The sequence below is a fragment of the Scylla paramamosain genome, chromosome 2, assembly GCF_035594125.1.
Source record: "Scylla paramamosain isolate STU-SP2022 chromosome 2, ASM3559412v1, whole genome shotgun sequence".
Taxonomy (NCBI): domain Eukaryota; kingdom Metazoa; phylum Arthropoda; class Malacostraca; order Decapoda; family Portunidae; genus Scylla; species Scylla paramamosain.
Window position 1 is genome coordinate 18,735,001 of NC_087152.1, and position 25,360 is coordinate 18,760,360.

Here is a 25,360-nt window from a genome sequence, read left to right on the forward strand (position 1 = left end):
CTCTGCGTGAAAGGGAAGTACCGCCACTGAATCTTCACTAACAAGGATATGACAACCGGCCTGCATCCTCATTATAGGGAGGAGGGGAAGAATGAGAGAGAGCGGGAGATACAGGGATGAGGGAGATGACGCAGGGGTGTACGGTTACTTGAGTGTGGGAAGGAGAGCGAGGGAGAGAGAGAGAGGGTCATAAGGAGGGAGGGGCGAGGAACAGAGTGAGAAAGTTACCTTGTGACCTACAGTTTCGACTCTTCTAATCTCTCCTGTCATCTTTTCCTTGTGACGTACAGTTTCGACTATTCTAATCCCTCCTGTCATCTTTTAAGTTTCAAGTTTCAATTATGTTTCTCCCATTTTCTTGATCTCCTGCGTCGCGTCGTAGGTAAAACAGTAATAATTATCCGTCAGATAAAACAAAAAACTAAAAGATATATGAATAAATAAATAAATATATAAATAAATAAATAAAATAATAAATAAAATCATAAACAGATAAATAAAACTATAAATGATAAATAAATAAATAAATATTCATGAAAATACCTGAGTTTACGGCAGAGGGCTTCATAAATACCAAAGCAAGAAAGGACCGCAACCAAGAATACAAACGTACAACGACGAGGTCCATGAGAACCACTGCTGGCTGATCCCTCCCTCCCTTGCCTGGCCCACTAAAGGCGCCCCCTTCCGACCACCACCCACCACCCAAGTCCCTCAGTAGGCCAACCGGAAAGCCCAGAGCACCAAGAAATCCCCTAACCTGTGATTCGAAGAAAATGTGTGGTGTAGGAGAGAGAGAGAGAGAGAGAGAGAGAGAGAGAGAGAGAGAGAGAGAGAGAGAGAGAGAGAGAGAGAGAGAGGAGGGGGGGGAGAGGGGCAATGACCTACAAGTGTACTCCTTCAGGTATATCTACATGGTCCACTCATTCTCGTCCCGCAATTGTACTACCTGCAGTCCCTGATGGTGGAGGAGGTGGCGGTGGATAATGTTTAGTTATATTAGTAATAATAATGGGATTTGAAGTGGTAGTGATGCTATTAGTAGTAGTGATGATTGCGATAATGATGACAGTGGCGGATGGTGTAAATGTAATGTTAGTAATTATAATTGGTGGTCCTTGCATTGAAAATATTGTTTTATTATCAAATTGGTGGTGGTGGTGGTGGCAGTGGCGGTGTTAGCAATGTTAGTGATGGTAGAAGAGATGCCATTTACCTTGCCGCACCACTACCACAACCACTGCTCCGCGCCCTGACCCGGTACATTCTTCACACGTCCCACACACACACACACACACACATCAAGGAGTCCTTAAAATGCTCAACCTGCGATACAGGGTTACCGTTAGCTACCTCTGCAACCCCCACCACAGAAGACACCAAGAGCACCACCCCTTCCCTTCCCTCCCTTCCAAACCGCAGCCGCCCCTCCCCCCACCCCTCCTTACCTACACGAACGAAAGTCTGTGGGAAGGCAAAAAGGCGACGCATATAACCTGTTCAGCCCGACCTTCCTCAGCGGCAAGGACGGATGGAGGAGAGGATGGGCAGAGGGAGGGTAGGAGGAGTCAAGAACTGAGCCTCAGAGGATGGATAGAGGGAGGGCAGCAGGAGTAATTACGAGTTTTACCTCAGTGTTATTAGTTTCTCTTGTCAAATGGTATCGATATAAAGAAGCAAAGAAGGAGACTAATATGGTCAGTTATTTTTACTGATATGAATGTTATTCATTCTTGGGGCCAAATAATGCTTCTATAGATACGCAAAGAGGGAGGATAGAAAAGTTAGAAGACTCCCTAAAGTCCTTTTTTTTTTTCTGGACGAATGATGCCGATATGGTGAATCAGTCACGAGGCATTAACTAATAGAAGCATATGATACAACAGAGGAAAAACAGTCGAGCACCGCGTTACGCTACTAAAGGCAGCAAAACAAGTCAAGGCTCTGAAATTCTCAGCATGATTACGTTTTCCTACTCACTTAACTACTTTCCATAAACTAGTATCATGGCACCACCACAGTTAGACAGGCGAATCCGATTAGAATCTTGTATCTATTAATTAACTTTTTTGGGGGCACAGCAGCAATTTATTTATCTATTTTTTCTTTACTGCCATCTTCCACAGCACATCAAAAAGGTTACAGTGAATGCATTAGCTTGACATTACATACCGATGACTGATTCCATCTCAGCAATTCTTAGTAATTCGCTATAAAAATCAAATAAATAAATAAGTAAATAATGAAATAATGAAATAAAGTAACTTTGCCTAGACGCTTACCAAGCTCCCTCGCCAGTCTCCCATCCAAAACTATGGTTATGAAGGAAGGAAGGCGGAAATGTGTGTGTGTGTGTGTGTGTGTGTGTGTGTGTGTGTGTGTGTGTGTGTGTGTGTGTGTGTGTGTGTGTGTGTGTGTGTGTGTGTGTGTGTGTGTGTGTGTGTGTGTGTGTGTGTGTGTGTGATAATAGCTGGAGTCAACTGTCGTCGTCTTCGTTTCCTAAGTGCGAACAGCGCACTCGTAAGATGAAATAATTGTGCGCCAGGTCTTAGTACTGTCTGGAATGAAGGAAAAGTCAGTGAACAAAGCCTCATCAAGGGAGCATGAAAAATCAGTGAACATCCCATCCTCGTTATATCTCCAATGACAACACAGCAATTACCTATGGGCACACATCAATACTGAATATAAGTTTCTCTTCAAAGTAGCAACTTTACAACAACCATGAAGATACCGTCACTTTTGTTTGACTTTTCTTTTCCTCTCGAATAACCACTGAATCTCACCGCCAACTTACAGCCGAATTAATTCCTCAACAACAGCATCCCACCTTTCTCCAGCCCCGCCCAGCCCCCGCTAACGCATATTTGCTTTGTAAATACGCTTAGTCTACTTGCTTCTGTGCAGGATGTATTAACAGTGGCTTTCCATTGTTCATTTCTTAAGTATTCTATAGAAAGTGGGACAGGAAATTCAGGCCACAAAAATACTGGGAAAAGTTGCTACTGTCAAGAATACCGGGAATCAAACATCCTGGAATCATATAATTTTCTTTACTTTTTCGTAACTGAAAATTATTGATTTCTTCGTCGGAGAAAGCGGATAATAACCCTTATAATGATTCAGACAGACGAGGAGGAACATTCCTTGTCCACGTCACGTCTTAATGAACAGCTTCACGTTCACGCTGGTGCACTTCACACATCGTTACGTCGGGCACATTGGAGGAACACTTCACAGATCGTTACGTGCCGCTACATTCACAGTGGCACCTTCTTATTACTTATAACTGTTGATGCACCGAAGAGTCACACAAAGATCACCAACCTGACCTGACTGCCTCGCGTGTAGTCATCCATGTTTTTGTCACGGATATCCCTGAGTTTCCGATTTGTTTTTAATCCATCATTTATCAGTCAGCACTGTGGTGTCCCTTCAGAATGAGGTAATGACCAGTTTTTTTTTTTTTTTCATCAGGCATTCCATCCATACACAGAGAAACACTAAGCCACGACATTCACTTTCAAAGCAGACAAATGATTTAGCAATGATATTTGCGTCGGAGGAGCACGTTTATGATACAAAGAAATTCTCGCCTACACGTCCCGCCACACGAGAGCCCAGCGACGAGCCGGGGAGACGACCACCTTCCACCGCTCACCTCCCGCACCTAACTGTACCTGAGCCTGGCGGGCGGCTCAGCGGCTGACTAACACCCGGACGGACCCTCCCAGAACCTGGCTGACGTGGCTCACTGCCAAACAGTATAGCACTATTTGTATTTAATTAACACCACGCTGCTCCCTCACTTTCCAGAAAGCGTTCCTTTACCAGTGGCGTATGCTGGAGCATCAACTGCAGCACTGACGGTCAAGCAACATTCCGCCACACCTAACCGGCGTATCGCACTCTAAACAAGAATGACTAATAAATAAGTTTAATAATCTGCTGTTTATTTCTTATGTCGCGAATGCATGGCTGAGAGACAAATTTCCTTGCTTGTACGTACGTACTACATGGAGGGAGGTCTTCAGGCCGTCTCGGAGCCGAAACCTCAATAGCCCGCGGCCCCAATCCTCAGAGAAGGGCGCAATTTAGGAGACTGCCAACGGTCGGTCAGTCCTCTTTCTCTCTTCTATTCCCACGACCATCATACACTCTGGAGATTAGATTATTCACGTCTGCGTGTATAGAGCATATGCGTGGATCCGTAAGCCTACAGAGCATTAAATTCACGTTTTTTTTTTTCTTTTGTCACACTTTTCTTAAATATATTTCATCCAACCTTTATGCTAAATTTATGTTCTACTACTTTAATGATGAATGTGAGATGTTCAGTGACTCAATGAGAGAGATGAAAAAAAATTGCAAGTCTAAATCCCAGAACATGAGCGTCAACCTCTTTACTGAAGGTCATTTCATTTGGTGTGAACACTTCCTAACGCCACATCCTTTTCTAAGTTCTTAAAAGGCAGATCCATAACACTGGGGTGCAGACAGCGGCTACAGGCCGTCTCAACACACACACACACACACACACACACACACACACACACACACACACACACACACACACACACACACACACACACACACACACACACACACACACACACACACACACACGAATACACTCGCCTGTGTCCTTCTGTGCACACGAAGACACGTTGAGCAGGTTGCTGTTCCTCTATTTCATGACAAGCAAAACACACACACACACACACACACACACACACACACACACACACACACACTGTTCACCAGCTCTGTCACTTGGTAGGGTGTGGCCTGTCTGCACTCCACTCAGGTTGCTTGGGTTCCTACTGGTGAGCGAGCGGTTACTGTCATCGCCGTGAGGTGAGGGACGTGTGGCGTGTAAAAAGTCTCAGGCTTACCCATAGATGAAACCATATGAACTGCATGCTCGCTATGGAAGGCTGACATCTAGTGATTATGACCATGAGCATATGGTCCTCAAAAAAATGGATGAATTACACACACACACACACACACACACACCATACAAGCACTACCACATTCCATGCTAAATACTGACTATAATCACATTACACTCTAAACAGATGTATTCATCTACGTACAGAACACATTAACAATACTACAACCGAGTCCCCACGAGAAAAACTGCATCAGCACAAATATGACAGTCAAAAATGCAATGTAATGGAGAGAGAGAAAAAAAAAAAGAAAAAACGGAGAGACGACGTAAAACCCCGAGATGCAATGCCGTGAAAGTACAATGGAAGAAGACACGACAAGCAGCAAGGAGGACACATGAACACATTATCCACAATTAGACACAGGTAGAAGAAGTTACCTGGCGCCTGCTGACAAAGGGTTCCTGCAAAGAAAACAAGCCACGTTAAAAGCCATGCAACGCTCAACACTGAAGCAACAAGGGGCATAATCTGCTCGCAGGTAAAAAAAAAAAAAAAAAAAAGATAGTCGGTGTCCCCCGCGGCGAGCGATGAAACAGGATGATTTGAGAGAATTACGGGAGGTGAAGGGGGATGGCGATGTGGAGACTGAGGTTGGGAGAGGGTGGTGTGGGTGGGGGCGACGAGCGGGAGGTGGGACCAGCTCCTCCACCGTGGGTCACGCAGCCAAGGCCAAACGTGTGAGGGAACGAAGTTGACGAAAATACGCTTGCGATTATCTGATTTGAGATGAACGTACGTGTGACGCAACTCTGTGTGTGTGTGTGTGTGTGTTTGTGTGTGTGTGTGTGTGTGTGTGTGTGTGTGTGTGTGTGTGTGTGTGTGTGTGTGTGTGTGTGTGTGTGTGTGTGTGTGTGTGTGTGTGTGTGTGCTAAGAATCACATGATGATCTCGTCATAGACCTTTCCGGTGAAAGCTTATAGTTCATAATACTGTCTCATCTATGGATTTTGCTAGGATCTTTAACCCACTACACATCCATTGCTCTGATTCAAGGAGAATAACTGTTCGCTTATCAGCGGAAACCTTTGTAACGTGAGCTGGATGATCACCCCAGCCTGCCAAACGACAGGTTATGTACAGAGAGAGAGAGAGAGAGAGAGAGAGAGAGAGAGAGAGAGAGAGAGAGAGAGAGAGAGAGAGAGAGAGAGAGAGAGAGAGAGAGAGAGAGAGAGAGAGAGAGAGAGAGAGAGACTGACGACAACATCGATAATGTGAATGCTCAGGGTCGTCCAAGATAAGCCCGACCAACCAGGATGCGCCACACATCTGACGGATGCTCCTCGCCTCCACGCCACCAAATAATTTCTACCCCCTCCCCCACTTCTTCCACGCAGCCACCCCCACCAGGCGACGATGACCACTCCAGCGACACCTTGGCGGCGGCGAGGCCACAGCGATCACGACAGGGAGACGAGCTGTGATTACATGCTGATAATAACCACGAATGTGTTGTTCTTTATGTGCAGTCAATAAAAGGAGTCAAATTTTATTTACCTAAAATTTACTGACTTAACCCTTGGCTACTGAAAGTATGACCTTACTTCATTTTAGTAAAGGTACAAGCAATTTATAATGACAGATACTAAAGGTAGAACTAATCAATCACTCTTACTGTCAGTGATGCTTTCAAAATCATTCTTTACTTTTCTTCAATAACTTCAGCAACATTTGCGGCCTTAGATCTAATTTTCGATCTGTGGAACACCACCTCTTCTCTTCTAAACCTTCTTTTCCTCACCGAAACCCATGTGTCTGAAGTAACTGGCAGTACCCCTTCTCTATTCCGTCCTATTTTCTTTATCCTCACTTTCAGTCCAAAGCTGGATGTTGCGTCCATGTGCGCAACGACATAACTTACTCTCGTGTCCACGCTCTTGTATATTCTGAATTCTCTACCATCTGGCTATGACTTCCAAGTCACCCTCAAACTAAATTTATCTGTGCTGTATACATCTCACCTAACTTCTCTAACTACAAAAAAATTCTTTGACTCTTTAGCTTCCAAAGTGAAGCACATCCTGAGTCTCTTCCCTTTTGCATAGATCTCCATTCTTGGAAATTTAAATATTCACCATTAGCTTTGACTTTCCTCTCCTTTCACTGACCAACCTGGTGAACTAACCTTCAGCTTTTCTTTCCTCCATGACCTAGATTAATTAGTACAGCACCTATTAGTATCCCTGACCGTCTTGGAGATACACCCAACATTCTTGCCCTTTCCCTAACCTCTAACCCTTATTTTGGTCTTCTGCGTTGGGCTCCTCCAATCACAACTTCATATTTGTATCTTGTCCTATCACTCCAATCCCTCCTCAGGATCCCCCAAAGCAGTGGTGTCTATGGCGTTTTGCCTCTATTAATTGGGGAGTCCTAAGGAGGTATTATTTTTATTTTCCATGGAATGACTACTGCTTCTGTGTGCTGAGCGCATCACAGAGGTGATAGTGTCTAACATGGAGGCGTAAATTCCTCACTCATTCTCTCGTCTTAAACTGTCCAAACCTTGATTTAACATTTTGTTCTCGTGTTATACAAGATGAAGAGGCGGTCCATAAGGTATTTGAGCCATCACCTGAAACTCATGCACTTTATATTTCTTTCCAAAATCCTGCCAAGTCAGCTCTTCAACTAGCCAAAAACTCATTCATCAATTAAAAATGTCAAAATCTTTCAAGACCCTATTCCCCTCGTGACTTACGCACATAGCTAAACGCATCAACAACAACTTTCCCTCCTCTACTTCAACCTGGTGGCTACACTGCCATCTTATCTATCATTCTTCATACCTTTCCTAAAAACTCTACCTTGGATGATTCAGGGCCTGTTCCTCCCTCTCCACCCTCTATTTCATGCCTCCCATTAAGAACCTTTCTAATGATGTTTTTCATGCCCTACCTGTTCTTTACTCTTGGCCCCCAGGTCCTCCTATTGTTTTCCAAACTGCCTGTGTTTGCACCTAGGCCAGTCAAACACTTCCAACTTTGTGAAGATTTACCTTTTCTTCTTGCTGGAAGTTTGTTCTAAACGACGCTCTGTCCTGCCACCCACTCTCCTCCCATTATTCATCAATGATATTTTAAGCCAAACTTACTTTCTGATCAACTCCTACGCTGATGATATCAATCTACCTTTTTCAATGTATTATATTAGACGTTCAAGACTTCAGGAATTACACAGCTCACACAGAGAAGCCACAAAACGCCTGACTCCTAACCTAACCTAAAATTTCTGACCGAGAGCAGAGCAAACTTAGCGTTCTTCAGTGCCTCAAAAAACTCAATTCCTCCATCTGTTAACTCGACGCAACCTTCCAAAACCATCCTTAAATGCACGAAACAACGTCGTTCACGCAGAAGATAAACATTTTGAAAATAATGAGAGGTTCTTGTAACAGCAAGGCTAAGTGGCAGGAGGGTAGATGATGTGTGTGTGTGTGTGTGTGTCTGTGTCTGTGTGTGTGTGTGTGTGTGTGTGTGTGTGTGTGTGTGTGTGTGTGTGTGTGTGCGAGGAGGAGGAGGAGGAGGAGGAGGAGGAGGAGGAGGAGGAGGAGGAGGAGGAGGAGGAGATGGTGGTGGTGGCAGTGGTGGTGGTGGTGGTGATGGTGGTGGTGGTGGGGAGGAAGTGGTGGTACGGGTGAATAGGGTGGAGGGGAGGCGGATGGGATAGAAGCATTTTTGCCTTCCTCACAAGATATTTCTTCACCTGGAGACGGTGTATCAGACAAAGTAAGCCGATCAATTTCCTCTGGATGACAACAGCCTTCGTATATAAAAACTGTTGGATGTAATGCTACTATTGTAACTGCTACTCCTATCACAGAAATGTTAACAAAACTAACAGTAACACATTACCTGACACTCTAAAAAGAACAACACCTAATCTATATATCTTTTCGTGTGTAAGAAAGGCTCTGGCCAAGGCTGACAAAAATGTTGAAAAAAAAAAGGAGAGAAAAAAAATACTGCCAGTTAAGATGCAAGGTACTAAAGGATACCGTTCAAAGGTAAATCCAAAATTTCCCCGAAAAGTGTCTTAAAATCTCCCTCCTGAAAGAGTGTAAGTCATAGGATGGAGGAAATGCAGAGGCAGGCAATGAGTTCCAGTTTACCAATATATTGGGATGAGAGATTAAAAATACTTGTTGAGGTGGGAGGTGAACAGAACACAAGAAGCGAGACTCGATGAGAAGGATAGGCATGCAGTTAAGATCAGAAGAATAGTTATATATAGTACGAAAAAAGCGATATAATACACATGGCAAGATGTTCTGTCACACATTTCCTATGAAGTAATCGCTGTGTCATTTATCTGATATATCGCTTACGTATTTCTAAAATTCCCAGCACCAACAATAACAGTCTTCCCAACACCGCCCCACCACGGTCATCATCCCCGCCTCCCCGCGGCCCCTAAACGGGAAGTCTCAGGTCTAAATGAGGAAGGAAGGTGAGCTATGAGCATCATGCCGACCCTTTTGGTTCCCCATTCTGTACCTCATTGGGTTATTCACTCCCCTTCCTCATGCCGCTCCCCCCCCCCCTCTCTCTCTCTCTCTCTCTCTCTCTCTCTCTCTCTCTCTCTCTCTCTCTCTCTCTCTCTCTCTCTCTCTCCCAGTCCGATAGACACCATTCTGGAAATGCACCAATGTTCAAAAGAGTTTCTTGTGAACCGTATCAAAGTGAGTCATCGCCGCTGACCGATAACAAGGCAATGAATGCATGCTTTACAAGGAAGCAATCTGTCTGCTTCCTCAAGGGAGTAATGACCCGCCTAGCGAGATGAAAAAGTGACAATTGCGATTAATATTTATACGCAAGAAAGCAAATACAACGTTCGCTGACGACACACCGTACGTAAATTACGTTCTTGCAGGTCCACTCATTGCTCCATATGAGGAGGGCAAGAGACCAACCAGAAGTAGCAACAGCAGCCTCATTATCTATGGTGGATGCCTGGCAGGCCAAGAGTCACGAGATAAGTCAAGGAAAGATAGATTCATGTGTCTGTAGTCATTCACTGGGCGCTGGGTTCCCTTTAGTAGGCAAAAGGTGAGGAAAAAAAAAAAGGCAATGTAAAATTTCATCGGAACATTATAATGTAAAGTCAAATGGGGCTGTACAGGAATATTCGAGAAATTTTTAAATAATGCGGTGGACATGGGGTTATACACACGGACTGATACGTGTGGGCTTACTGGTTTCTTGCAGTTTCCCGTTTGTTCTTAAATCGATATCATATTTCAATAACGCAAAAAAAAAAAAAAAAAGTTTGACCTCGTATGTAAATTAAGATAACGTCAGGTGTGGATTCTCCCCCGCCCCAAGTCTCAACCACCACTACAGTCTTGGTTTAGTAAATAAAATAAATAAGGTAGCTATTTTACTTCTTTCCATTTAGTTGCTACGAAGCAAAGATCATCCCTACCGGTGAGTAGCTGACCACTCCGACACGAGCAACCACACCACGTGCCAGGACTGGGGCAGCCACTCACTGCCACTCGCCACTCATCACCACCCTACAGGAAAGTTTCATCACACACACACACACACACACACACACACACACACACACACACACACACACACACACACCAGTGAAATTATCAGCTGAAGGAAAGACTGGATAAATACAGCTACGGAGTCAGGGCCACACAGGAGTATGTATCTCAGGCTCTGTATTCTATAACTACCAATTACAACCAAAGAATAATACATAATATCAGTTATGCATCATCCTCAACAGTAGCTGATGAACATTACATTCAATAACGTTAATCTATCCATATTAATAGGCCGACATCCCAACGAACTAGATAATACACGAGAGAGAGAGAGAGAGAGAGAGAGAGAGAGAGAGAGAGAGAGAGAGAGAGAGACTGCACATTAATGATTTCCAAGTTCCGTATCTCAAAGAACTTTGAATACCGTGGTATTTTTAATGAAATATACATATAGGTCACCAACTTTGTTTATACCTAAATTAGTCAAACTTATCTACAACATTTAGTACATTATCATAAGTGATAATAAATATATCCACAATAATAACAATAATCGACAAAAAGAATAACAAGAACGGTGACATGAAATAAATACCAAGCAACTTGTAAATACAAAACTTTAAACTTACCAAAAAAGGTGAGGAAGACCAAGAGTACATTGGTAGCCCGGTCCATGGCAGAGGTTTACGCTGCTCCCCCTTCGGTAATGCGAGCCTCTGCACGCCTCCTTTCCTCCTCGGATCACGAGCGACTCGAGTCCCGGCGTCACTACGAGAGAGTGATGGTGAGCACCTTGCCTACACGCACCGCCTCACACTGACCATAGCCATCTCTTCACATTATCTCACTGCACTCCCTCTCTCCCCCTCCCAGCGTCCAGCCTCAGGCGCCTCAGGGTGATATCGAACACGGCTGTCGGGAGTTGTCACTAAATAAAATAATTTTCTTTAAACATGCAAATATGGAAGCCCCACCTCCAGGGATAACAATCATACATTTAAGGCAATCAAATAGATGTATCTTAAACATTACTTAATTGGCAGCACTTTATGTATGGCTAATAGACCATACACTTCATATCAACTTTAAATCACACTTCTCTTTGCGCACAAGTAAATTACCTAAATCCCATGGCAGGGTTCGCTGTACGACCAAGACGGTGTTATCTTTGCCCTTGACAGCTAAGGGAGACGTGATAAGCAGTGCCGTCCTGCTGAGCACCCCTCCCTCTCCATGGGTACTTGATCTTTCCCAGACCAACCAACAGACCAGCCGTCAGCACTCCCGCTCACTATTACTCAATACACTCACACCTGACCTTGCTGCTCCTACTCACTTTAATTTAAACAACTGCAACTACAAGCATAGCTGTATTCACCGGTAGACTCATGGGTGACGATGACAGGTGAATCTCTCCCTCTACATATAAACTAGATCACACTGAATTTTTTTTTTTTTTTCTGCTTAACCTGCTGATACTCTTTTCCGATGAATAGCTCAGTCTCGATGTAACAACAAAAAGACGATTTTAGTTTCCTCGTACTGCTACTACTATTTTTTCATTGCCTTTGACACTGGCAATGAGCTGATCGTCCTCTCCTAACTTGTTCGCACTGTGTGTAATGAAAAGTAAATTGGGCTAATAAAATCACGTACTACTTATATTTTTACTCGTAAATAAAACAAATGAATGAATAAATAAATAAATAAATAAATAAATACATAAAAATCAAACCTCTAGTAGCATTGTTAGGAGCAAAGATGATAATGAGAGGCAGTAACACGGACCTCCGACTGTCTGAATCTTGATGGAATTTTTTTTTCTTTTTTCTAATAGGCTGAATCACTGGCTAACTGCCTGTATACCTACCCAGTGGGGAGGATTTCTACTGCAAATCTCTGCAGTATGGGAGATTCAAGGTAATCTTCAGTCAGTACATGGGTGTGTATGAGTGTGTACATGCGTGTATGAATGTGTGGGCGCCGTGTGGGTGAATATGAGGCGCCCGTTAGCGAAATTTAGCGAGTTGGCGTAGGTCACAGTGCTGGGTGTAGGGACACCAGTCAGCGGACAGTTCCCGCCAGGATTCAGCCCTGAGAAGACGTGTGCAGCCATTGCTCCTGCCCGTGCCATTGTTCTGCTCCTGTGGAGGCGTGTTGCACCCTGCATTCATCTAAGGACATTGCAGCCAGTCTGCAACAAGTGTGCCGTGCAAGTGACTGTGACATTAGGGAGGTAGGAACTGTGCTGTGACTGTGTAATGTGCCTGCCAAGAGAATAGATGCGAGTCAACATGATTGCTTGTTTCTCTCTCCTGCATGTGTCTGTGGCTGGTGACCACCAAGGTGCCTTGAGGACATGTTCCCCTCGCCTGCAGATTACAGGGACCCAGGAAAATCCTGCACCAGGCTTCCGTGTAGCCATCACAGGTACGTTACGTGTGGCCCCTTTCTGTTTTCCCCTCTACCTCCTGGACTGTTGGGAAATGCAGCTGGTGAGTCTGTGCGGTGAGTGTAGCCCGACCAACAAGTGCCGTGTAGCAGTGGAGGCAGCTGGTGACAGTAAGGGACAGCCCAGGGTTCGTACCAGTGCTATCAGGAGTTGGATCGTACCTGTAGTCTGTTTTGCCAGAGGGGAAGCGGGACAAAGGCAAGATGGCGGGAGATGGCGCAGTGTTGCCAAGAGGCAAGATGGCGGGAGATGGCGTGGTGTGCCAAGTGTACGCAGGCCTGCTTCCCCCATCCCAGAATAGGATGTGGTGTTGCCAAGGGTTGGTGGGGCTGTTTCCCTAACCCAAGAGGAGAAACAAGACAGCCTGGAGCTGTTTATGCAGCGGATGGAATGGTAGATGGAATAGCAGTCACAGCAGTTGGCACAGCAAGAACAGGCAGGAAAGCAGTCAGAGAAGTTGGAACAGCTGTCTCAGGGAATGTTACAGCTAAGAGAAGAGACTGAACAGCAGACCTGGAAGACAGTGGAGGACGCCAAAACTGCCCTGCAGAGCGAGATTGCAGGCAGTGCAAGACTGGAGCCAGCAGTGCACGGACGAGACTGGTACCTATGGCGAGGTGGAACCACAGTAGTCCGCTGACTAGAGCTGCGCCCGTGTCGGTGTAGAACTCCAGGAGAGTGTTGGGGACCGCTGTATCTGCAGCAGGGAAGAACCGCAGGAACCTGTTGGTGAGCGCAGTATCTGTGGCTAAGTGGAACCACAGGAGTCCGCTGATGAGGGCTGTGCCTGTGGCAAGGTGAAACCGCTGGAGCCTGTGACCGACAGTAAGAGGCAGGTCGGGGAGGCGGTGCAGGGAGTGACAACACGGCAGGAAGAGGTGGTGCAGGAAGAGGCAACACAGCAGCAAGAAGCAGAAACGCAGCGGCAGGATGTGGCAAGCAGCACAGCACCAAGACAGTGGCGGGGAACCAGGAGGATACGTGTAAGATGACGAGGGCCACGTGCTTAGTTCTCGCGCTGGGAGGTTGCCCCACATTCCCTTGCCCTCCATCACCCCCAGGTTGTGAGGAAGGGGACGCCAAGAGCCGTGGGTTGTTACCTACACCTCCGAAGACAGCCCACATGTGGAGGAAGCCAGCAGCAGTTGGCGGTAAGGCTGCCTAAGAGGCTTACCAGGCCCAGTTGCAGATGCCGGCTGAGGACGAGAGGTGGAGCGCGGAGCGGGCATGGAGGCTCATTACCATTTCACAGGGCCAGGCTGTGGAGGGCCTGGGCCGCCTGATGTCTGGTCTGAGGACGTCTAGCAGTGACATCAAGCAGGCGAGGACTTGAGTGTTGGACCACAGCCAACACTCCGGGGCCGGCCCCGCCCCATGATGCAAGAGCAGCTAATGCCCTGCCTCCCTGCAGGCAGACCCAAGAGAGAGGAGACCGGTAAGGCAGACCACAAGAAGAGGAGAAGCCACAAGGGGGCCAGGAGGAGCCTGTCAGGAGTGTGGCAAACTGGGTCACAAGAAGCAGGGGTGTGGCCAACTGAGTGGGCCACACGCAGAAGAGAACGACGACGAGCCAGGCCACAGAAAGCAGAGATGGCCAACTGCGTGTGCCATGCTCGGTGATGGCCACCGGTGAAGCAGAGCACTGGATGCAAAGATGTGGCCAGACGCATGGGCTATGAGCGGTGGCAGACAGCGGTGAAGATGGCTACTGGAAGAGGTGGCAATGTGGCCATGTGGGAGGGCCATGCTTGGCAGAGGCAGACGGCGGCGAAGCTGGCCACTGGGAGGAACAGCGATGTGGCCAGGTGTGTGGGATGTGTGTACTGGAGGAGTGTGACGAGCTGGGCCACCAGAAGCAGCAATGTAACCAGCAATGTCCTGCAGGATTGGGTGCTGGAGCACTGGCCAGACAGGACACCGCTGGAGAGACTGCTAGGACCCTGAAGTGGCGGTGGAGGCTGGAGATGTGGCTGGGCTGGATAATGGAGCGGTGCTGCAGCTGAGGGTTGCACAGCTCCACCTGGAGAGAGGTGCCAGCTCACATCAGCGTCCATGGGCTGTGCGAGTGGCAGGCATGTTGGCCGGTGGCAGATGTAAGCTACGAGAAGACGCTAGTGTGGAGATACGTGGCTTGCTGGAGATTGCAGAGTGGCTAGGAGGCGTCATGTCAAGTGTGGCGCCTTGCTGGGGCCGTGATAGTGGACGTCAGTGAGTGAAGCGCGGTGAAATGTCCGCTTGTTCGTCAGCACCAACCTGGAGAGGGATGTGCCTGCTGTGGATGGACTTCCTGGTGTGGGTGGGAGTGTCGCAGATCTCTGAGTGGAGGAAGTTGAGAGCACACAGCAAGGCAGTGCCTGCTCCTCAGAGGTGATGCTAGGAGCGGAGGGGAGAGTTGGGCAGCAGAGCAGCGGGCCAGGTGGCAGCTGAGATGCAGTGTCAGATGCGAGAAGACGCCTCGCCTGACACTGCCGGTACCCTGTTCGCGAGTTGGAGCGTGCATGAAGCCCAGAGTGGATGAATGAACACGCAATGAGATGGTGTCCTGGTCCTAGGAGGTGACGTTAGGAACACAAGTGAAGAGACACAGTGTAGCAGATGCAAGTGAAGCCCAGGGGCCATATTAACAAAGATTCTTAATTATAGAGGTTTCACTCAGCCCAGCTCTTATGCTTAGAGTTGTGCTTAACTAACAAGTTGTGCTTAGTCTAGGTCTTAAATTTAAGACAGGCCTGGAGTCTGCTTAACTTTAAGAATTACACTAAGACTGAGTTAACCTAGCAAAAATGGCCGACCGTCGAGCCCGATCCTGTCACCTCAAGAATTATCAGCCCAGTAAGGATGTTCTTGATGACCTGAGTGACTGAACGGTTGGACATATACAGAATAAAATTGCAGGGGTGTTATTTGTGACACATTTGGCGGGAGATGCCTTAAAAGAGCCCCACAGGAAGGAGTGATGCGCTGATGCTAGTAAAGTAATAATTAGTCTTATTTAGCCAGTAGGAAATGCAGCTCTGCAGCAATGATGACCTTGGACCTTCATGTGTCCTGTTGTTGGATGTCTCATTTACCTTCTTAGTAATAGAGCCCCATGCAGCTTTTTTGTGCTACTGAATGAGTGAAGCCCTTCAGGCTATATCTTTCCTTATATTATATTGACTGAACGAGGTAGGAAACACTCTCCATCGGTCCAGCTGAGTTTCCTCTATTGGCCTTTTCGGCCTTAAGGATCATCCTCATACTAAAGAAAAAAGGACAGGAAAGGAGGTGCTGTTAAGCCGGAGTGACGGGAAAATACTGCGTCAAGGACATAAACAATGAGACAAAATATAGGTGCCTTGCACGGGATCTAATTTGCTCATTAATACACAATACATATCCTTACAAAATCAATGACAATTTTTTTGTTGTTGTTATTTAATCCAAAAATGTAAAAAGATTGCACCTATTAACTCAAAATTGAGAAATATAAGATTTTACTGTCTTGCTCTTTCACCATCTCAAACTGGGACTTAAGAGTTCAGCTCAGCACAGCTTTAAGACCGCTTAAGAGATAAGCACAAATCTAAGCAGAAGGATGAAACGAACTATGACAATCTTTATTAATAAGGCCCCAGATATACAAAATGTAAAAGCAAAGTGAAGAATAAGATAAAAAGCATAGCTGATGAAGGTATGAGCTATGTTGAAGAAAAAAAAAAGAAAATATGTGGTGTTAAATAGAAACCTTTAATCTGTATTTACAATGGAGTTACCATTTCATGTAGATGATAAGACACAAATTACACCATACAAACTGGAAAAACATCCATCTACTTAGAAAGGAACTAATAAAGAAGTTGGAAAACCTAGATAAAAGAAAGGCTGATGGACCTGATGACATTTCTAACTGTTAAAAGAATGTGAGAAGGAACTAAGTGAAGTACCAATAGTGGAAAAAGGGCAAATATTGTTGTCCCTTTGTATAAGAAGGGAAATAAGCTGTGGTCATTGAATTACAGACCTGTCTTTCACCAGCATTGTAAACAAAATAATAGAAAACTCATGACAAAAAGTGGGTAGACACTTGGAAAAACATGAAATGGTGACAGGGAAACAATTCATAATTAGAAAATGAAGATCATGCGTAACAAATCTGCTAAGATATTATGACAGAATTTGCAGAAACTATACAGAGAAAGAGATAAATGGGTAGATGATATTTATTTGGATTTCAAGAAAGCATTTGATAAAGTATCACACAATAGAGTAACAAGGAAATTAGAATACACTGCATGTATTCAGAAAAAATTACTGGAATGGATGAAAGATTTTCTGGATGGAAAGAAATTAAGGCTAAAAGTAAGAGAAAAATAGTCAACCTGGAGGAAAATAATAAGTGAAGTCCCACAAGGTTAGCTCCAATCATGTTCTTGATATATGTCAGTGATATAGATGCCAGTATTGGAAAAAAGACCTGCATGAACATGTTTGCTGACAATGTAGAACTGGAAAGGAAAATAAATGATGAAAGCTCATGCAAGAAGTTATAGAATGACTCATGAGGTTCAATGACTGGAGTAAGAAATGACAGATAGATTTTAATGTTGATGAATGTCATGTGATGAGATTTAACAGAAGTTCAAAGATAACTGACTGGAATTGTAAATTAGACAAAAATACAATTCAAGGATCTGAAAAGGATAAAACTTAAGGGCCCCATACGTGCTCTGGCAGCCTGTCCGGCCACCTGTGCAAACCAGGACTGTTCAGGCAAAACTGAGTGTATATGGGATGTTGAGACAGCCTGTGCAGGCTGCCTGCAGGCTGCTGGAGAGGCCTCAAGAAACTGTAGCTGCCAGGTTGGCTCCATCCTGCCAGCATCCGGTCAATCCTGTTTAAGCGTGTATGGGCATATGAGGTGGCCTTGAGACACCATCTCTCAATATAGGACTTTGCACCTTGCTGTGAACATGTGTCACACTCAAAACTTACAGCTTTTGAGGTCTGATATAGAAAGAAATATTTTTTTTATTGAATATGAAAAAAATAAATAAAAATACAGTGGAACCTCAGTTATTCAGTGCCTCCCTTTTTGAACAAGTTGGTTTTCGAACAAAATTTTGAACTCAGTATTGCTTCAGTTGCAGTACCATAATTCAGCTTTAGAACAAAGTTACTTAATTTCAAGTATCAAAAGACATAGCAAAAGCTGCTGTTATTACTAATTTAGTTTCTACAAATATTCACTTCATTAATATATATTTGGAGGAGAGACACAGTGTAAAACAGTAATTCAATCTTTGAAATAAGGTAAATGTGATCCTGTTTAAAAGCCTCGTTGTAAACAAACAGTTTTCAGCAATCAGGAGTTATCCCGAGCCACCTGTTGTCTTGATGACCCCTTGATGACAAAATTAATTTGTGAGCTGGAGATATGTGGCAGCCATCTTGGCTGTGGGAGCGTCTGTCATAAACTGATAAGACAGGGTAGACTGGTGTCTGGGAACAGATGAATCATTTTATATTGATTCCTATGGGGAAAATAGTTTTGGTTTTCAAACATTTCGGGTTTCGAACTGTATTCAGAAACAAATTAAGTTCTAAAACCGAGGTTTCACTGTATGTATTTATCTATTTAATTTACATATCTAGTGGCACAAAACATGGGAGTTATGATGACAGATCAGAATATTTAGCTGTAGATTTTAAAGGATAATATGCTTGAAATATCATTACATTTAAATCTGACAGTGGGAGGCAGAATGTCAACCTTCCATGCTCAGAAGCAGTTTACATCTTTATCAAATATGGAAAGAAGTTAATATTCTTTATTATTATAGAAAGAAGTTACTCTTTCTCCTCTTCTTGGTCTTCTGTAATGTAGGTCACTGCAAAGCTGCAGTTGCAAGTAGGTCTAACTCTTCCATATCCATGAGAGAGGCCATGATCTTCACTCTACAGTTTCTTTCTAGAACTTGAGGCAGGACTGAGTAGTGTATGGATGACAGGCTGGCCTGTCTGGCCACCTGTTTGTGGCAGGATGCTTCGCCTGCCATCCGCATTCCATTCTCCAGTCCCCTGGGACCTGATGCCACCCTTGGCCAACCATGTGGTGTGAGGTCAACCCTCACACCCTTTGTCTCCAGATGCCAGCCCTGGCCATAACCTGACTCAGCCAGCAACCACCCCTACATCATCCACAGTCCTTGTCTGCCCAGCCTTGCTGGAAGACATGGAGAATCAGTGTCTGCCTTTCCTTGCTGGCAGACATGGAGTGTCCTCATCCAGCCAGCTTTGGGGTTGGACCTGTGACTCCTGACAGTTTCACATGTTTATCATTTTGTATAGTATTATTATATCAATATACAGCAGCTGAGCACTACCACCGTGTTTCTTTGGTCACCTCTACAGTACTAGAAGAAGAAGCCCTATATATATTACCTAGTACATAAAAATGGTGACCGTGGTGGAAGGAGTCAACCAGGCCCACGTGTCCTGCCTGCTTGTTGCCAGCTACTCCAGCTACTTTCATCACCTCCGAGTAACCCGCTAAGCCGTCACCAACACATTTCTGCTAAGCTGTCACCAAAGCAAGCTGCTACACTACTACATGTCTACAGTGCTTTCTTCAAGCTGTTTTTAGGGCCTCTTTCAAGCTTTTTATGCCAAGCCTGCCGCACCAGCCTGTGTCCATACAACTTCCAGCCATCACTGACACCACCCCTATTTCAAGTCTTGACTTTTCAAGCCATCACCAACACAACTTGACTGCTTTTCTGCTGATCCTGCCATTCCAAGACTTTGGATTTCCAAGCTGTCAGTCTTCTGCTGCAAACTGTGGTGTCTTGTTGTGGCCATCTCTGCACCCCATGTGGGCCACTTAACAACCACACTCAACGAAGATTATTGCCATCATGTGCATTACTTGTGCAGTGTTATGATTTTTGTATTCCATTTTTATTTTTGCAATTTATTGGCATAGAAATGCCTTGTTTTCTTGTTTTATGGTCTCTAGTGTTGTCCTAATTTTTCTTGGACTGTGATTCACTGTGCTGAAGTCACAGCTAGTGTGAATTTTGTGTTTGGCCACTGTGCTCTCTTTTCTGACATCTTTGCTATGTGAGTTTTGTGATTTGAAGGTGCATACTCACTTTTATGAAGTCTCTGTTCTGTAAGCCTTGCGATTGGCTATAGTGCATACATCACATGTCTTACACTGATAAGCGTGTCATTATTATGTGAATTATGTTTCAATGTGCTTGCATCACCCCAGATATTTTGTAAGCATGAGGGCATGCCTAGATGCATGGCCAATCAATGTGGTGGGACACTTCACCTGCTGCCTGCATTCCATTCTCCAGTCCCCTGGGACCCAATGCCAGCCTTGGCCAACCACATGGTGTGAGGTCAACCTTCACACCCTTTGTCTCGAGACACCAGCTCTGGCCATGACCTGACCCAGCCAGCAACCACCCCTACATCCCCCAGTCCATGTCCACCTTTCCTTGGTGGCAGACACGAGCAGTCGCGTCCACCCAGGCCTCAGAGGTGGACATGCAAACCCACATGTGCCAACCACATGGTGTGAGGTCAACCTTCACACCCTTTGTCTCCAGACACCAGACACCACCTTTCCTTGGTGGCGGACACAAGCAGTCGCATTCACCCAGGCCTCAAAGGTGGACATGCAAACCCACTGGCACTTCATTTTATTATTACATTTTATACAGTTTTATTATATTAATATATGGCAGCACTGCTTTACAACTGTATTTCCTTGGTCACCTATACTCAGTACTAGAACCAGATTTAACTAGTACATGTTCAGGCAGCTTGAGAGCCTGCCTGAGTGTGTATGGGGCCCATTAGGCACAATAAGAAACAGCAGGCTATCACCAGAAGACCACATAAATAACAAAGTAAGGAACATGCATCACTTGTTGGCAAATATGAGGATAATATTTAGATACATAGATGAGGAAATGATTAAGGAAATAATCACAACCTTTATAACACCAACACTCATATATGCAGCAGAAGTTTGGAATCCACATCAGAAAAAAGAAAAGAAAATATACTTAAAAGATAAAAGTGCAAAGAGCAGCTACAAAATGGATACCAGACTTGAAAGATCTTAGCTATGAAGAAAGACTTGACATACTGCAGCTACAGACATAAGAGAAGAGAAGAAAATGAGGTGACATAATCATGATGTAGAGATGTGTAGAAGGAAAAGACAAGATTGTTATCATGTATTTTGTGGTTCCACAACAATCAACACTAAGAGGACACAGTAAGAAATTGTACAAAAATAGAGGAAAGAAATATATATATATATATATATATATATATATATATATATATATATATATATATATATATATATATATATATATATATATATATATATATATATATATATATATATATATATATATATATATATATATATATTAGGGTACACAACAACAAACTTGATTTGTTTGTGTAGCGTTTGTTTTGGCAAATATGCATTATGGTGACTGAAAAACCTATGGAAAAAAATTAATTGGTTCCAGGGAACTAGAAAATTATATAAAAACACAATTAAAAATAAACATCAAAATGAGCACATTTGCATTATTACATTTGAGATAACACAACAAATATATGCAGTACCCTCCTGAGTTTTGTGCCTAATCCCAAATTCTTACTATCCTGAGTTTCGCATGTTATCACCCTAAGTTTCATGCTGCTTTAATAAGTATCGGTCACATTTACCTACTGTCAGCGTCAAGCATACACATACAGTAAATCCCACCAAAGTCAGCTCTGAGAAAGTAAGAATGATCCTAAGGGTTGCTAAATAGAATGAGACTGATTAAGAATGAAAATTAAATTATGTATATAAGTGAGAAAGTGACAAACGATGAAGCAAAAATTACACATGAATGAATGAATGAATGAATGAGAGAGAGAGAGAGAGAGAGAGAGAGAGAGAGAGAGAGAGAGAGAGAGAGAGAGAGAGAGAGAGAGAGAGAGAGAGAGAGAGAGAGGTTTCATTCCCATGTTCCTTATCTCTGACAGATAAGGAGGGGGGGATGACAGTGAGGGAGGGAGGTTTGAGACAAGACAAAAGAAGGGAGGAGAAAGGAAAAAAGGGAGGAAGGAACAGGCAGCAGATAGGTGAGCAGCGGCTTGCACAACTGGTAAGTTAGTCTTGTGAAGTTTAGTTTGTTCTTTCGATTGATTTTTTATTAAAATTTCAGTGCCAGCACGAATGGCAAGTTCATATACCTAGTTTTGGTTAGTTATTCCAATTAAATTTTTATTAAAATTCCAATGCTCACACGAGTGGCAAGTTTGTTATGTTTGGTTTGTTATTCCAATGAAATATTTATTAAAATTTGGTACATTATTGCAGCCATACGTTATAACAACCATGTGTTGTCGCATACCTTACTACACACACACACACACACACACACACACACACACACACACACACATATATATATATATATATATATATATATATATATATATATATATATATATATATATATATATATATATATATATATATATATATATATATATATATATATATATATATATTTCAAGATCTAACTCTCCTTGTGATTTCTGGCACCTAGCCAATAAACATCTCCAATAACTTTGCTTCTTCTTTCCCTCTTTTATTTTAACCAGATGGCACCACTGCTATCTCATCTATCTCTGAAGCTGAACTCTTCTCTCAAACATTTGCTAAAAATTCTACCTTGGATGATTCGGGGCTTGTTCCTCCTTCTCCTCCATCCTATGATTACTTCATGCTATCTATTAAAATTCTTCACAATAATGTTTTCCATGCCCTTGCTAGCCTAAACCCTTGGGAGGCTTATGGACCTGATGGGGTCCATCCTATTGTCCTCTGAAATTGCACCTGCATGTTTGCACCTTGCCTAGTCAAACTCTTTCAACTCTGTCAACATCTATCTTTTCTTTTTGCTGGAAGTTTGCCTACATTCAACCTGTTCCTAAAAAGAGTGACAGTTTTAATCTCTCAAACTACCATCCTACTGCTTTAATTTCTTGCTTATCTAAAGTTTTTTAATCTATATTCAACAGGAAGATTCTTAAACATCTATCATTTCACAACCTTCTACCTACTTGCCAGTATGGGTTCCGTCAAGGCCGCTGTGCTGGTGATCTGGCTTTCCTTGCTGAGTCTTGGTCACACTCTTTTAGAGATTTTGATGAAACTTTTGCTGTTGCCTTAGACATATCAAAAACTTTTGAGAGTCTGGCACAAAATTTTGATTTTCACACTACCCTCCTACAGCTTCTATCCTTCTCTCTGTAACTTCATCTCAAGTTTCCTTTCTGACCACTCTGTTGCTGCTGTGGTAGACAGTCACTGTTCTTCTCCTAAATCTATTAACAGTGGTGTTCCTCAGGGTTCTGTCCTGTCACTGACTGTCTTCCTATTACTCATCAATGATCTTCTAAACAAAACTTCTTGTCCTATTCACTCCTACGCTGATGATACCACCCTGCACTCTTCCACGTCTTTTTGTAGACATCCAATCCTTCAGGAAGTAAAAGGTTCATGCAAGGAAGTCACAGAAGGCCTGACTTCTGATCTCTCTAAAATTTCTGACTGGGCAGAGCAAACTTAGTATTGTTCAATGCCTCAAAAACTCAATTCCTCCATCTATCAACATCTATCCTCTCTTCTTCAATGACACTCAACTGTCCCCCTCTTCTATACTGAATATCCTGGGTCTGTCCTTTACTTATAATCTAAACTGGGAGTTTAACATTTCATCTATAGCTAAAATAGCTTCTATGAAGTTAGGCATTCTGAGATGTCTCCACCAGTTTTTCTGACCCTTCAAGGTGTTAACTCTGTACAGGGGCCTTATAGAGTATGGAGTATGCTTTACCTGTCGGGGAGATTCCACTCATACTGCTCTTCTAGACAGGGTGGAATCACAAGCTTTTTGTCTCATCAACTTCTCTTTTCTAAATGACTGCCTTCAGCCTCTTTCTCATCACCACAATGTTGCATCTCTTGCTATCTTCTACTGTGATTTTCATGCTAACTGCTCTTCTGATCATGCTAACTGCATGTTTCCCCTCCTCCTGTAACCTTTTTGCACAAGACTTTCTTCTTTCTCTCACCCCTATTCTGTCCACGTCTCTAATGCAAGAGTTAACCAGTATTCTCAATCATTCATCCCTTTCTTTGATAAACTCGGGAACTCCCTGCCTGCTTCTGTATTTCCACCTTCCTATGACTTGTACTCCTTCAAGAGGGAGGTTTCACGATACTTATCCTTGAATTTTTGACTACCTCTTTGGACTCTATTCAGGGACTGGTACCTCAGTGGGGCCTTTTTTTTTTTTTTTTTTTTTTTAATTGCCCTTGGCCAGTGTCCCTCCTACTCCTTGACTCGATCCTGTGAAAATATAATTAGGTGAGAACAATTTGGTAAGAACACTGGTAAGGTCCTGCAGAACATCTGCTATAGATGTCAGCAGGACCATATCATCAGCATGACTCAGTTGATGCATTCATTATAAATGTGTCAACCGAGGTAATATATAGGGAGGGAGACATGATCCCTCCCTGCCAGTTATAATCCTAAACAATATAACAATACATTACAATATCAAGAATATGCTAATGTGTTCAATGATACATAGTTTATGGAAGAACTATCAAACTCCTCAAAAGCATACAAAAAACAGAGAGACAGACAGATGAGTCCCTAGCAGTATAATGAATAATGCTAAAACAGTCTAATAGTGTATGAACTAATACACCACATTTTTATATATAAAATGGCACAATAAATCTCTCTCTCTCTCTCTCTCTCTCTCTCTCTCTCTCTCTCTCTCTCTCTCTCTCTCTCTCTTATAGCTGAGTAGATGGTTGCATTTATTTAAAATAAAAACTTGTTTCTCACAGCTTATCACTGGAGAAAGTGATGCAAGAAGTCATCCAGGTATTCAATTTCATGAAATCTTGGGCTGTCAACTCAGTCAGATGTGTTCTGATTTTAGTTTAGAACATATGCACCTGTCAAACCACTCTGAGGTTTGGTGGCTGTCACAAGGAAGAGTGCTCTGATGGTTATTTGAAATGCATAAAGACTGAGATACTTCCAGTAGAAAAGAATAATTCACTAGCCTCAGTATTTTCTGACAAGTAGCTTATCTTGCACATATCTTTGCCGAGATCAAGGCCTTGAACACTTCAATGCAAGGTATTGATCAGACATTAGTTGAGCTGTCAGAAACTGCATTAAAAAAGAAACAAGCTGTGGAAGAGTAAAACTGAGAATAGGAGAACTTCATTATTTCTATCTTTGAATGCACTTCTGGAAACACATTTTTCTCTCATCCAGATCCTAGACATCATTGTGGAACATATTTCCAAACTAATCAAAGATTTTTTCTATTACATTCCTGAGAATGTAA

The 25,360-nt window shown here is 43.5% G+C and overlaps 1 protein-coding gene across 7 annotated transcripts in view; it reads right to left on the reverse strand.

Moving 5' to 3' along the window:
• The window catches only part of LOC135111444 (microsomal triglyceride transfer protein large subunit-like), a 70,151-nt gene that overhangs the window by 37,596 nt on the left and 7,195 nt on the right, over nucleotides 1-25,360 (reverse strand). For 2 of the 7 annotated variants that reach the window (XM_064024753.1, XM_064024771.1), the window contains exons 2-3: nucleotides 11,088-11,226; nucleotides 5,336-5,359 (exon numbers count right to left, since the gene is read on the reverse strand). In XM_064024753.1, coding sequence (XP_063880823.1) covers nucleotides 5,336-5,359; nucleotides 11,088-11,133 — 70 coding nt within the window. In that variant the 5' untranslated portion in view covers nucleotides 11,134-11,226. Of the gene's footprint in view, nucleotides 1-3,600; nucleotides 3,679-5,335; nucleotides 5,360-11,087; nucleotides 11,371-25,360 lie in introns of those variants that run through there. The other 5 variants (XM_064024761.1, XM_064024781.1, XM_064024790.1 and 2 more) reach the window with 5 other exon arrangements.